At 42.4% G+C, this 15,828-nt stretch overlaps 1 protein-coding gene across 1 annotated transcript in view; it reads right to left on the bottom strand.

The window, feature by feature from the left end:
* Positions 1-2,109, bottom strand: part of LOC115134979 (testican-2-like) — a 92,658-nt gene extending 90,549 nt beyond the window's left edge. The window contains exon 1 of the mRNA XM_029669121.2: positions 1,817-2,109. Within this exon, the coding sequence (XP_029524981.1) occupies positions 1,817-2,005 (189 nt within the window). The 5' untranslated portion in view covers positions 2,006-2,109. The remainder of the gene's footprint in view (positions 1-1,816) is intronic.
* Positions 2,110-15,828: the final 13,719 nt, after the last annotated feature.

The following is a 15,828-nucleotide window of genomic DNA, read 5'->3' as shown; positions in this document are numbered from 1 at the left end:
TACCAAAAGAGATGTTTTCAAACTCAAGGTGTCATGTCATAGCTGACACCCCATTCTTTCTGCAGACATCTTTGAATCTTAATTCTGAGTCAATATTTAACTGAGTTTTTTGGAAAATGTGGACATAAAACACTGAGGGAGATTTGACAGAAATTCTGTTACCAAACTTTGCATCTGCACAGTTCTTCCAGTAAAATGTGTTTTATTACATTTTCTGTGTACATTGTTTAAAGCGTTCCTTGTGCTTAGTGTTGTATGGTTTGTTAACTTTGAAATCAATGTTTTTTGTTACATTGTAAGTGAGAAATCTGAGACTCAACGAAATTCCATTACCGTGCAAATGCCCTGCTGTGATGTTTGGTAATCACTACTGGATGCAGGATTTCACACGCACACAATATTCGTAAACAAAGCAATATTTACATGCCCTTTAGGCTAAAATCATTCGCTACAGCCGGATTCAGTTGAAAGCTAACTGCATTACCTCAGCAATCAATGATCAGAACTTGCATTATAATTGCATTGTTGCATTGTGCCTATTCTGTTTGTAACAGATCATGTGTAAACACTAGGCTGAGTCATTAGCAGTAGGACAGCAGGCCAGAATGCATACCGTGAAAAGCATGACGGAATAAGTATAAGGGGTGAATGTGGGGACGGATCTTTAAAGGGGAACAAATGTCATTCTAAATCATTGCAAATTTGCAATGTGCATAATTACTACTGCCAATAATATACCAAAGAATGGTAAAGTATCAATAGGTAGGCCTATGGACAGTGAGGCTAGGTGATAGAAAATATCCTGATATGATGCTTTCAAAACACGCTTTCAATCGTGTATTGGTTTGAAGACCTATGTAGTAGTGTAAATCACACATTATACATTGTATGTATGTACATGTAACTGCCAAAATAAAGGAAACACTTGAGTAAATGAGGGATTCAAAGTATATTGAAAGCAGGTGCTTCCATACAGGTGTAGTTCCTGAGTTAATTGAGCAATTAACATCCCATCATGCCCAGTTGGCCATTATTTTGGCTACCATGGCTTGAGGAAGAGATCTAAAGGACTTTGAAAGAGGGGTCTCAAAGAAGCATATGGGGTTTAAAGGGTGTGTGTTTGTCTCAGTCACCAGATCTCAGCCCAACTGAACACTTATGGGAAATGCTGGAGCGGTCCCTGAGACAGCGTTCTCCACCACCATCAACAAAACACCAAATTATTGTGATAGAATAGTGCTGCATCCACCCAAAAGATGTCCAGACACTTGTAGAATCTATGCCTCGTGGTGGCCCAACGCCCTATTTAAGACACTTTCTGTTGGTGTTTCCTTTATTTTGGCAGTTACGCAATTAAATGTAGGTTACCTTGCAGAGGTCCTTTGAGTGTTTACAAATGATGTATAATAATGTTATGACTACATAGGCAACCCTACATTCTCCAGTTCTCCAGAAAATGCAGTGCACCATGACCACAATGAGGCTGTACCCTAGGCTACACTCCTCTAGGGTATATCTGAGGTCAACATCTTACGCTCCATCTGAATGATTATGCCTAACATTTTTTAGAAGAAGATAATGTTTACAATGAAAAAACACCATAACATCTGGCTACACAAACGCTTCAGATGTGTATCTTAAGCAATGACACCAAACCCTTGATATTATCTGACAAATAAAATCGGAGTAGCCTAGCAAACGCATCCGGTCATTAGGACGTTTGCCAAGCGGAATCGTGCCGCTGGCTTCTGTTTCCCTATCAATATAGCTTACCGCATTACGGCAGATCTCTCAATCAACCAAAACAGCGACTTACGTCTCTGAAGCGATTCCAATGCTTGATCTTGCGGCTGTACTGTGAAATGGTGGACAGCCAATGCTCGTCTTCCATGAAATTCCCCTTTTTCTCCTCCTTTTTCTCGTTGTTAATTTCCGCTTGCAAGGTGAACCCCACCAGCATCATCACCGGGACGAAAAGGCACCCCAATTCCGTCATTCCCACCATGGTGCGGTTAGAAAACACGTGCGGCACTTCGTTCTAGCTTCTCTTCACGAGGATGAGAAGAGGAGTAGAATGCGACCTGATTGCGCCTTCCTGCTGCTGGAAGAAAAAAAAGAGCGAGAGAGAGAGAGACTGGGGTGACACTGGGCGCGTTCGAGCCGATCACTTTTGTCAAGTCTGGTCACCGACTTTCAAGGTGTGTTGCATTGTCCGACTTGCGCCTACATGTCCACTGCATGAATTTAGCACAAATCTTGTGATCAAAGGTCATGAAGTTTTGACTGCAGTTGACTACCAGTTTCTGCAGTTGCTCTTCACCAACATCATCACAGCCATGCCCTGCATTGTGGAAGGCTCTATTGTCAACATATCATTACTTTTTTGGTTGTTTGACCTAAACAAAGGTCACAAAGAGATGACTGAAGACTGAATCAGGAACCAACTTTGCTGCTATTCATAGAGTTGATACAAATGAATGTGATATTTAAGGCTAATCTCACTAATTGATTATACAATGTACACACATCCCACTGGGCACAAACGTCAATTCAATGTCTATTCAACATTGGTTCAAAGTAATTGAATTGAAATGACGTAGAAACTATGTTGATTCAACCAGTGAGTGCCCAGTGGGATACATACCTACAGTGGGCATCAGAAGTGGGCTATTCACCCCCATTGGATTTTTTACATTTTTGTTTCAAACGAAAGGAAACTTCTTTTTGTTTTAATGTGGGTTTTCTCAGAGTCGATTATCTCAGAATCATATTTTTGCAAATAGAATCTTATAGTCCCACACTCTCGATGTAACAAAGATCATCCCACTGGGCACAGACGTCAATTCAATGTCTATTCCATGTTGGTTCAACGTGGAAACAACGTTGATTCAACCAGTGTGTATACAGTGGGGCGAGTGTGGCAATAATGCACTGCTGGGAATCGCCTATCACTTTATATCACTCTCCTACCTTTTACTGTCCTGCCTAAATACATTCCTCTATCATTTTCCTACCTACCTATCGCTGTCCTAGGTGGGATAAGCCAGCCCCAAGGGGAATTCTGCTTTAGACACGCTGTAATTGAAATACTGTATTAACTGATCCCATCTTTACTATTCCTCAGCTGAAAATAAACATTCCTTTCTCTAAAGGGGATAATCTGACCTCTCCACAGAAAGCAATCAGTGTGCCAGCAAAGGAGAGCGAGGGGGTAGAAAAAACATGTTTTGATTGAAAACGCACACATGAATACACAGAACTAAATTGAATTCAGATGGGAAATGGGACTGACTAGTACATCTATTGCACGTCTTTATTGTGAAGACTGTGCATGTCTCGCATTCATCACGAACCATGCTTATGTACGAAGTGATATCAACACTATACTGCAAACAACCATAGCAACAGTACCTCAACTATACAGTATGATAATGATGCATCTACTGGTATTAAGGTTGCCTACACAAGTGTTAAGGATGCTAGACCAACAAGACTAACTTGGCGAGGTGTAACTAGGGTTGCAAAATTCTGATAACTTTCAATAAATTCCCTGGATTTCCAGAAATCCTTCCAGATTTCCTGCTTATTCCAGAAATCCTCCAACTGATATTCCCGGAAAACCAGGGAATTTATTGAAAGTTCCAGGAATTTTGCAACCCTAGGTGTAACGTTAACACAGTGGAAAGTCTGTCCAGACCACAATACAACTGACCCAGAAAAGGAATTTCTGGATCTGGGGCTACAGCAGTAAGTCTAGGTTTTAAGAAAGCATCTAATGCACTTACCCAGCAACTACATAACCATAGAACTTAAGGATTCTCTAAATTTCATCCACCACCCACCCCATTGCATGGTCCTTGTACCCAACACATATGTTTGGATAATGGGCATAGTCTGCTATTACCCCTCTGTACTGCACTCAAGGAGCAGAAGTGGGGGGAAAGACTGCATGGGCAATGGAGCATGAATATGACACATGAGCCTCAGCCTCTGGACTGATTGGATGTGACAGGCAGAACCCTTACAAAAAACATGTCAAAGTTAAATGTTCACATGTGAAATAGCTGTTTTCACATGTTGAGCTTACATTTCACATGTGAAACCGTATTTTCACATGTCTACAATTTCAGGTCACACGTTAACGCCATCGTTTCACATTTGAGGAGAATAACATGTTTTCACCTTGTGTGAATTGCAGTTTGACATGTGTAAAACAATCTTGTGTAAAAATCTAATTTGCAGTTTCTTATGTAAACAACTTTCACATGTGGAATTGCATTTTCACATAAGAAACTTCATATTAGATTTTTTACACATGATTGTTTTTCACATGTGAACTTGCGATTCCACATGGGAAAGTGAGATTTTCACATGTAAAGGTTTTTCACATATGAAACAGCACATTTGATTGTTTAACTTCCAATTCCACATGTGAAAGTAAAAATTATATTTGCAGTTTCACTTACATGTGCTTTTACTCCAATGTTTGTAAACAAAGTAAATGTAAACTAACACTGTATGGCCTAAAAACATTGTCACGTTGGTATAAAGGGTCGGGAGACAGGCGCAGGGATGCGTAATAGGGTTTTTTATTTACCCAAATTACAGAGTGCCATGTAAAGGCACAGGGACGAAGACCAAACAAGCACTATACAAAACACAGGGTTGAAACCCAAACAAAAGAGAGAGGAGTACCTCAAATAAATAACAAACGCACAATGATCACACTGGACAAAACCGGTAATCATCTGCACAATACACGTGGCATGAAAGCCAAAACATAGCACAGGTACTCACACGACCAACAGACATTGGAATAATAATCGACAGCACAATGGTGAACAAAGCACACTTATACAATTACTAATCGTTGTCCCCGTAAGTCATAGGTTGTACATCTCAATTTTCAGTAGAAACTACATTTGTTGAGGCAAGTCAGCCATATCAGCTATGTTTTCTTAGGGATAGGGGGCAGTTTTTGGAAGTTTGGATGAATGAGGTGCCCAAGTACTCAGGCTCAGACGCTAGGATATGCATGTAATTGGTAGTATTGGATAGAAAACACTCTAAAGTTTCCAAAACTGTTACAATAATGTGTGTGAGTATAACAGAACTGATATGGCAGGCGAAAACCCGAGGACAATCCATCCAGAATTATTATTTTTCACCTCACCCCTGATTACTATGGCTGTCAATGGGAATATAAAAGGAATACCTCCCAGATTGCAGTTCCTAGAGCTTCCAGTACATATCAACAGTCTTTAGAAAGAGTTTCGGGCTTGTTTTTTGAAAAATTAGCTAGAATTTGTATTTTTTGTAAGTGGCTCCCATTTTGGCTGTAGTGTTTGTAGCGTGTTCCGGTGAGGGCGCGCACTTCGTTATTTATCTCCGGTAATGGCAATACTATTCTCCGTCTTAAATTTGATAGTTTATTTACATATTAGGGTAGCTGAGTATTGATTATAAACATTGTTTGACTTGTTTGGAAGAAGTTTATTGGTAACTTACAGGATTCATTTGTATGCATTTTGAACGAGGGAAACCGGTAGATTACTGAGTCAAGCGCGCCAACTAAATATACTTTTTGGGGATATAAAGAAGGACTTTATCTAACAAAAGGACCAGTTGTTATATAGCTGGAACCCTTGTGATTGCAACCAGATTAAGATGTTCAAAGGTAAGTGATTTATTTTATCGCTATTTCTGACTTTCGTGACGCCTCTGCTTGGTTGGAAATGTATGTAATGCTTTTTTGTGGGGGCTCTGTCAGATAATCACATGGTGTGCTTTTGCCGTAAAGCCTTTTTGAAATCTGACAAAGCACCTGGATTAACAAGAAGTTAAGCTTTTAAATGATGTGTGACACTTGTATTTTCATGAATGTTTAATATTAGGATTTTTGTAATTTGAATTTCGCACTCTGCAATTTCACCGGATGTTGTCAAATCGATCCCGGTAGTGGGCTCCGAGGGGTAATTATTCAAAGGCAGTAAAGGAGGCTGAATTAACTGTTTCGCTGCCAGACAAGGCGCCGCTGATAGCCAGGTGTAGCAGTGGGAAGGTGTTGGGACTGCTGATGAGACTCTGCTGTTCTGTAGGCCCTAACAGTTTGTGAGCACCTTTTGTCACCGTTATAGTGCAATGAAGGTATTGTTAAGTGTTGTATTGTGGTTTTGTTGGCATGCATAAACATTTATTTAAATGTTTTGCCCCACCAAGATTTACATTCTAAAGTTGCCACTGAGCATTTGTTATATTGGGGCGGCAGGGTAGCCTAGTGGTTAGAGCGTTGGTCTAGTAACCGGAAGGTTGCAAGTTCAAACCCCTGAGCTGACAAGGTACAAATCTGTCGTTCTGCCACTAAACAGGCAGTTAACCCACTGTTCCTAGGCCGTCATTGAAAATAAGAATTTGTTCTTAACTGACTTGCCTAGTTAAATAAAGGTTAAAAAAAAAAAAAAAAAAAATATTACCCTGGCCTTTGCTTTCGCTTCCTACTTTCCAGCAAGTTTTATCTCATTAATTCCAGCAACATAGCACCCTGCATCCCACTACTGGTTTGCTTTGCCTCTAAAGCTAAACATGGGTGATCCTGGTCGGTCCCTGGATAGGAGACTAGACGGAAGTTGTGAAAAATAAATGCTTGGGGGAAAAGTTCCATATGTGGGAATTTTCTTTTTCAAGTGAGGGAAAAACTTTTCAAATGTACATTTTACTCTGGGTTTCCTCAGGTCCCATTGTTTCTCAAGGAGAGATAGAGAAACTGATGGTGGCGAAAGTGAGATCAGGTTTACCCTCCTTACAGCAGCTGGGAATAAATATTGGCTCTCAATGGCAGCGATCATGATGACAATCCGTATCATTTCAGTTACCTAAGGTCTCATTCTTTCTCAATGGAAGGGAGAGAAACTGGAATTCTGCTCGGTTTCAGGGGTAAGATCCGGAGATCCAATGTCCTGGATATACTTCATGATGAACAAGAGCTACCATATGCCTGCTATGAAAACATGAGTTATGGTTTGCTATTATCGGTAAGGAAATGGTGGCTATGGGCCACTAATGGAGTCAGTGTAGGATGTAGGTTCATTGCTCCCCTAAGGGTAAGGATGTGATCTCTAATTATATAGCTTTTGCATCACACGGATGAGGTGATATGACATCATAGTAGACCAACAATTTAAGAAGACAAATTGGTTGCCACATGATGGCAGAATAAAAAAAATACAAACAATTATTAAGTGGCTTGCTACCTATAACTTCACGTCCTGGTCTAAAATAGCATTAGAAGTAATGTAAAGTTCTGGGATCCATCTGATGAATAAGCTCGTATAACAATAATTGGGGAGGACGGTCTCATGTTAATGTCTGTAGCTGAATAGGTGGGATCGTATAAAATACATGGAAACCAATCACCACCTTCCGGAGACACCTGAAACCCCACCTCTTTAAGGAATACCTAGGATAGGATAAAGTAATTCTTCTCACCCCCCCCCCCCTTAAAAGATTTAGATGCACTATTGTAAAGTGGCTGCTCCACTGGATGTCATAAGGTCAATGCACCAATTTGTAAGTCGCTCTGGATAAGAGCGTCTGCTAAATGACTTAAATGTAAATGTAAATGTAATTCTATTCACTTCCGTTCCAGTCATTATTATGAGCCATCCTCCCCCTCAGCAGCCTCCACTGCTCCAAAAGTAGTGCACTAAAGGGAATCCGGTACTATTTCAGACACATACTATTTCTTAAATAACATCTAGGTGGTGCTACAGAGAGAGCTGGCATCATGAAACAGCTTGTGCTGTTCGAAGGAGAGTGAAGGTAAGGCTAGCTGCTTATTCATTTTGATCCTCATCTTTCTCTTTCTTGTCTTTGGCCTTGATGTCATGCTGCTAGCAGGGCTCGCTACATAGGTAACAGCACAGTGGTCTTCCCCTCTCCTCTTCCTCCTCCTCCCTCTCTCATGGAACACCTAGCTTTTTCACTTCATGGAGTCTGTGAAGGAAGAAACCACATGGAAAAGTGATAAGCAAGTGAGGTCCAAAAGTCCAATTAATGTATTGTGTTAGAGGTTTCATGACTGTTGTATCTAAAACAAAGGTATTATCGCTGGGATATGAGGTAGCAACAGGGCCTAGCCTGTCACATTCTGACCTTAGTTCCTTTGTTTTGTCTTTTGTTTTAGTATGGTCAGGGCGTGAGTTAGGTGGGTTGTCTATGTTAGTTTGTCTATTATTTTCTATTTCTGTGTTTGGCCTGGTATGGTTCTCAATCAGAGGCAGCTGTCAATCGTTGTCCCTTATTGAGAACCATATTTAGGTAGCCTGTTTTCCATTGTGTTTTGGGGGTGGTTGTTTTCTGTTTAGTGTTGTACCTTACATGACTGTTCGTTTATTATTTTGTTTGCAGTGTTCATTAAAATATTTAAAATATGAACACTTACCACGCTGCACCTTGGTCCTCCTCTCCTTCCCCAGACGACAATCGCTACAGAACCACCCACCAAGAAAGGACCAAGCAGCGTGGTAACGGGCAGCAGCAGCAGCGGCCGGAATCTCAGGACTCCTGGACATGGGAGGAGATTCTGGACGACAAGGGACCATGGGCACAGGCTGGAGAATATCACCGCCCCAAGGCTGAGCTGGAGGCAGCAAAAGCTGAGAGGCGGTGGTATGAGGAGGCAGCACGGCAGCGCGGTAGGAAGCCCGAGAGAAGGACCAAAAATTATTGGGGGGAGGCACATGGGGAGTGTGGCTAAGTCAGGTAGGAGACCTGAGCCAACTCCCCATGCTTACCGGAGAGCGAGAGGGACCGGGCAGGCACCGTGTTATGCCGTGAGGCGCACGGTGTCCCTGGTGCGTGTGCATAGCCCGGTGCGGTACATTGCAGCGCCTCGTATCGCCCGGGCTAGAGTGGGCATCGAGCCAGGTGCCATGAAGCCGGCTCAGTGCATCTGGTCTCCAGTGCGTCTCCTCGGGCCGGTGTACATGACACCAGCCTTACACATGGTGTCCCCGGTTCGTCAGCACAGCCCAGTGCGGGCTATTCCACCTCGCCGCACTGGCCAGGCTACAGGGAGCATTCAACCAGGTAAGGTTGGGCAGGCTCTGTGCTCAAGAGCTCCAGTGCGCCTTCACGGTCCGGTCTATCCGGTGCCACCTCCACACACCAGCCTTCTGGTGGCAGCCCCCCGCACCAGGCTGTCTCTCCGTCTTCTCCCTACAGGTGCTCCCGCCTGTCCAGCTCTGCCAGAGCCTTCCTCCTGCCCAACGCTGCCAGAATCTCCCGTCTGTCCTGAGCTGCCAGAGCTGCCAGAGCCGCCAGTCTGTCCTGAGCTGCCAGAGCCGCCAGTCTGTCCTGAGCTGTGAGAGCCTCCAGTCTGTCCTGAGCCGCCAGAGCCGCCATTCTGTCCTGAGCCGTCAGTCAGCCAGGAGCTGCCAGAGCAGTCAGTCAGGCAGGAGCTGCCAGAGCCGCCTGTCACACCAGCAATTCCGGAATCGCCTTTCCCCCCGGCGCCGCCGGAGTCTCCCGCCTGTCCGGCGCTGCTGGAGTCGTCCTTCACTCCGGCGTTGCCAGAATCTCCCGTCCATTCGGGACCCGTGGCTAGGGTCCCCAGTCCGAGGTCGGCGGTGAGGGTCGCCGCTCTTAAGAGGCCATGGAGGCGGTTAAGGAGGCGGAGAAAGACTATGGTGGAGTGGGGTCCACGTCCCGCGCCAGAGCCGTCACCGCGGACAGACACCCACCCAGACCCTCCCCTATAGGTTCAGGTTTTGCGGCCGGAGTCCGCACCTTGGGGGTACTGTCATGTTCTGACCTTAGTTCCTTTGTTTTGTCTTTTGTTTTAGTATGGTCAGGGCGTGAGTTGGGTGGGTTGTCTATGTTAGTTTGTCTATGATTTTCTATTTCTGTGTTTGGCCTGGTATGGTTCTAAATCAGAGGCAGCTGTCAATCGTTGTCCCTGATTGAGAACCATATTTAGGTAGCCTGTTTTCCATTGTGTTTTGGGGGTGGTTATTTTCTGTTTAGTGTTGTGTTGCACCTTACAGGACTGTTCGTTGGTTGTTTATTATTTTGTTTTCAATGTTCATTAAAATATTTAAAATATGAACACTTACCACGCTGCACCTTGGTCCTCCTCTCCTTCCCCAGATGACAATCGCTACAAAGCTCTTGTAAAAAGTGTTTTTAAAATGCACAATGTGATTGTTAGGTGTTAACCCTGTGTTAAAATATGCTTAAAATGACTAAAAGACAAAGTGACTGTGATTGTATTGAATTGTCTTTGAGAAAATAAAGATATACATGGTTTTAAAAAGGTATTGGTAATATTTATTTCAGTTCAAGAAATTTGGGATTCACAGGATAACAGAAAGTACACTAGATCAGTTGGATAACAAACCAAGCACTCTCATGAAGCACTATCTTTTATGTGCGATCAGTGACAGCAGTACCATGTTTATCTCTTGATACCAGGATGACGCAAGTGAAGTTTAGTCTAGTGCTGTAATTTATATTTGAATGCAGCAGGTAATCATTCTTCATTACTTAATGCATTTCGTTAGAATATAAATATTTTTAAATGTATATACAGTACCAGTCAATAGTTTGGACACACCTACTCATTCATGGGTTTTTCTTTATTTTTACTATTTTCTTTATTATAGAAAGTAGTGAAGATGTCAAAACTATGAAATAACACATTATAGAATAATGTAGTAATCAAAAAAGTGTTCAACAAATCAAAAAATACACTGCTCAAAAAAATAAAGGGAACACTTAAACAACACAATGTAACTCCAAGTCAATCACACTTCTGTGAATCAAACTGTCCACTTAGGAAGCAAAACCGATTGACAATAAATGTCACATGCTGTTGTGCAAATGGAATAGACAACAGGTGGAAATTATAGGCAATTAGCAAGACACCCCCAATAAAGGAGTGGTTCTGCAGGGGGTGACCACAGACCACTTCTCAGTTCCTATGTTTCCTGGCTGATGTTTTGGTCACTTTTGAATGCTGGCGGTGCTTTCACTCTAGTGGTAGCATGAGATGGAGTCTACAACCCACACAAGTGGCTCAGGTAGTTCAGCTCATCCAGGATGGCACATCAATGCGAGCTGTGGCTAGAAGGTTTGCTGTGTCTGTCAGCGTAGTGTCCAGAGCATGGAGGCGCTACCAGGATACATGGCCAGTACATCAGGAGATGTGGAGGAGGCCGTAGGAGGGCAACAACCCAGCAGCAGGACCGCTACCTCCGCCTTTGTGCAAGGAGGAGCAGGAGGAGCACTGCCAGAGCCCTGCAAAATGACCTCCAGCAGGCCACAAATGTGCATGTGTCTGCTCAAACGGTCAGAAACAGACTCCATGAGGGTGGTATGAGGGCCCAACGTCCACAGATGGGGGTTGTGCTTACAGCCCAACACCATGCAGGACGTTTGGCATTTGCCAGAGAATACCAAGATTGGCAAATTTGCCATTGGTGCCCTGTGCTCTTCACAGAAGAAAGCAGGTTCACAATGAGCACGTGACAGACGTGACAGAGTCTGGAGACGCCGTGGAGAATGTTCTGCTGCCTGCAACATCCTCCAGCATGACCGGTTTGGCGGTGGGTCAGTCATGGTGTGGGGTGGCATTTCTTTGGGGGGCTGCACAGCCCTCCATGTGCTCGCCAGAGGTAGCCTGACTTCCATTAGGTACTGAGATGAGATCCTCAGACCCCTTGTGAGACCATATGCTGGTGCGGTTGGCCCTGGGTTCCTCCTAATGCAAGACAATGCTAGACCTCATGTGGCTGGAGTGTGTTAGCAGTTCCTGCAAGAGGAAGGCATTGATGCTATGGACTGGCCCGCCCATTCCCCAGACCTGAATCCAATTGAGCACATCTGGGACATCATGTCTCACTCCATCCACCAACGCTACATGCACCACAGACTGTCCGGGAGTTGGCGGATGCTTTAGTCCAGGTCTGGGAGGAGATCCCTCAGGAGACCATCCGCCACCTCATCAGGAGCATGCCCAGGTGTTGTGACTCCAAATCCAGACCTCCATGGGTTGATACATTTGATTTCCATTGATAATTTTTGTGTGATTTTGTTGTCAGCACATTCAACTATGTAAAGAAAAAAGTATTTAATAAGAATATTTCATTCATTCTAGGATGTGTTATTTTAGTGTTCCCTTTATTTTTTTGAGCAGTGTATTTTAGATTCTTCCAAGTAGTCACCCTTGGCCTTGATGACAGCTTTGCACACTCTTGGCATTCTCTCAACCAGCTTCACCTGGAATGCTTTTCCAACAGTCTTGAAGGAGTTCTCACATATGCTGAGAACTTGTTGGCTGCATTTCCTTCACTCTGCCGGTCCAAACCATCTCAAGAGTTGTCCAGGTTTGGCCGGTGTATGCCATCACTGTAAATAAGAATTTGTTCTTCACTGAGTTGCCTAGTTAAATAAAGGTTAAATTAAAAAAATGTGGGTTGAGGTCAGGTGATTGTGGAGGCCGGGTCATCTGATGCAGCACTCCATCTCTCTCCTTCTTGGTCAAATAGCCCTTACACAGCCTGGATGTGTGTTGGGTCATTGTCCTGTTGATAAACAAATGACAGGCCCACTAAGCGCAAACCAGATGGGATGGTGTATTGCTGCAGAATGTTGTGGTAGCCATGCTGGTTAAGTGTGCCTGGAACTGAAAATAAATGACATACAGTGTCAAAAGCAAAGCACCCCCACACCATCACACATCCTCCTCCATGCTTTACGGTGGTGAATACACATACAGAGATCATCCGTTCCCCTACTCTGCGTCTCACAAAGACATGGCGGTTGGAACCAATCTCACATTTGGACTCATCAGACCAAAGGACAGATTTCCACCAGTGTAATGTCCATTGCTCATGTTTCTTGGCCCAAGCAAGTCTCTTCTTCTTATTGGTGTCCTTTAGTAGTGGTTTCTTTGCAGCAATTCGAACATGAAGGCCTGATTCCCACAGTCTCCTCTGAAATGCTAAGCTGTGTCTGTTACTTGAACTCTCTGAAGCATTTATTTGGGCTGCAATTTCTGAGGCCAGTAACTCTAATGAACATATACTCTGCAGCAGAGGTAACTCTGGGTCTTCCTTTCCTGTGGCGGTCCTCATGAGAGCCAATTTCATCATAGCGGTTAATGGTTTTTGCAACCTTAACGTGAAGAAACGTTAAAAGTTCTTCACATTTTCCGTGTTGACTGACCTTCATGTCTTAAAGTAATGATGGACTGTTGTTTCTCTTTGCTTATTTGAGCTGTTCTTGCCATAATATGGACATGGTCTTTTACCAAATAGGGCTATAGTCTGTCTACCACCCTTACCTTGTCACAACACAACTGACTGACTCAAACACATTAATACCTCTTATGGCTGCGATCCCCGTACAGGGATCAACATCAGGGGAAATTTCATAGTGACAACTAAAAATACAACGTTGTAACATTAAACATTCATGAAAATGCAAGTGTCTTACATCCTTCAAAATATTAGAATCTTGGTAATCAAACTACGTTTTCCGATTTAAAATAGCTATTACAGAGAACAAATGCCATGCTTTTGTTTGAGAAGAGCGATCAACAACAAATAACATTTCCCGCCATGACAGTTTTGACACATTCACATCTGAAGGTAAAATTATGACTTACATTCTGATATATTGCTCTTATTTCTCTTCCTGAGGGTCCCAGTGACCAAATGAAGTGCCGTTTTCTTTGATAAAACCCATTTTTATAGCCTAAAACTAAACATTTTGTAAACCGTTTGTGTCGTGACAACGGGCAATGACTTCATTGTGCACCAATAATATCAGCGAAGCTTCGTTGATTGACTGTTTTTCTGCCCAATGACCACTGATCTTCTTGAAATCTAGCTGGATAGATAGCCAATGAGCTGAGGTAAACGCCAATATGTGATGGTTATGGGTTGGACCACCATCCCTTGTTTGTCAACGCATGCGTAACGAACTTCATTCTCGCATTGACCATCAGAGTAGTTGCAGCCACACTTGTTACGCACAGCAGTGTTTTGGAAAGTACTTACTTCTGGACGGGTAAGTGCTAATGCCGTTTTGTGAAATATAAATATATATTTTTTTGGCAAAAATATACTATAGCCATGTGTGTGCCTTTCCAAATCATGTCCAGTCAACTGATTTACCACAGGTGGACTCCAATCAAGTTGTAGAAACATCTCAAAGAAGATGAATGGAAACAAGATTTACCTGAGCTCAATTTTGAGTCTCATAGCAAAGGGTCTGAATACTTAAGCAAATAATATATTTCTGTTTTTAAATTGTAAAACATTTGCAAAAGTGTCTAAAAACCTGTTTTGCTTCGTCATTATGGGGTATTGTGTATAGATTGCTGAGGATTTGTATTTATTTAATACATTTTAGAACAAGGCTGTACCGTAACAACATTTGAAAAAAGTCAAGGGGTCTGAATACTTTCCGAAGGCACTGTATACATAAGGTTTACATTCTAAATGGTATGGTCCAATGCCCATTGGATCAGTTCTTATAGCCCTGTTGTGATATGGTGCCATCTGGTGTAGCACGGCCGACTTTGAATGCAGCAACTAATCATTCTCAAAGTCATTAGAGGCTAAGGGCTCTCTCTATTCAATCTGTATCGCTGACATGTAAAGGTCCTTTCCTATTGGGCCGACATCTGCAGCATTTACCGTGACTGCAGAACATTGGCTTTCAATCACGCTGTAACGGTGAATTCCGATGATACGGATTTAATAAAGCCCTAATTCACGATGTCTATATACTAAATCTGGAGTCAATCTGATTTATGGTTCATGATAAGAAGATTTTAAAGTATTTATAACATTAGCATATGTGCTAACGTGCCTCTACAGTATATGTACAGTGCAGACATAATTGTTTTTTTCTCAAAACCATTAAAGACTGACGTAATTAGTATAAATACAACATCTGGAGTGAATCTGATGTATAGTTCACAAGGAGAAAATTATTGCAGATGATTTTGAGCATTGGAGTTATATATGGAAAGAATGAGTTAATAGTTTCCTTGTTTTTTGAGATATCACTACCAAATTCAGTGTGGTTCATCTTAGGGAAGTCAATGAAACCGATGACCGAAGTTTCAAGTTGATAGGCAACTGTGGATTTACAGTGGTTTAAAATGGCCTTGTAAAATCAGATTTTTGATTTGTGAATAACTCAGCTACCTTTTGACCAATCCCTTAGCTTCTCTCAAACTAAGCTGAGACATTTTGGTGTAATTTCGTCCTGTAGTTAATGAGAATTAGCATATTAGCATTTGTGCTAATATTCATACTGGCCATCTTTGAATGTATTAACATTATTTTCTCAAACTCTTTAGGATCTATTGTCATGAGTACAAATAACACATTTGGAGTGAATTTGACTTTAAATCTAAGAGATTTTGCAAATAAATTCATAAAAAATCCTATAATGTGATTTTCTGGATTTTTTTTTCTAATTTTGTTTGTCATAGTTGAAGTGTACCTATGATGAAAATTACAGGCCTCTCTCATATTTTTAAGTGGGATAACTTGCACAATTGGTGGCTGACTAAATACTTTTTTGCCCCACTGTTTCTCAGCACATAATACTACTTTTGTGAGAAATGTATTGTGAGAAAAACTCAACATGATGAAGCATCATACATAGCTCATAAGGCATTATAAATGTTCTTATTATTCATTCCCATTATGCAATTCTCGGAATATTTTCTCAAATCGAAACAACATCTCCAGTCGAAATGGAACAATGCAGGAGACAGTGGCTACGTGATCAAATGGGTAAATCTTCCCT

The sequence above is a fragment of the Oncorhynchus nerka genome, linkage group LG10 (genome assembly GCF_034236695.1).
Source record: "Oncorhynchus nerka isolate Pitt River linkage group LG10, Oner_Uvic_2.0, whole genome shotgun sequence".
In the NCBI taxonomy this organism is placed as follows: domain Eukaryota; kingdom Metazoa; phylum Chordata; class Actinopteri; order Salmoniformes; family Salmonidae; genus Oncorhynchus; species Oncorhynchus nerka.
This window is presented reverse-complemented; position numbering and strand designations above follow the sequence as displayed.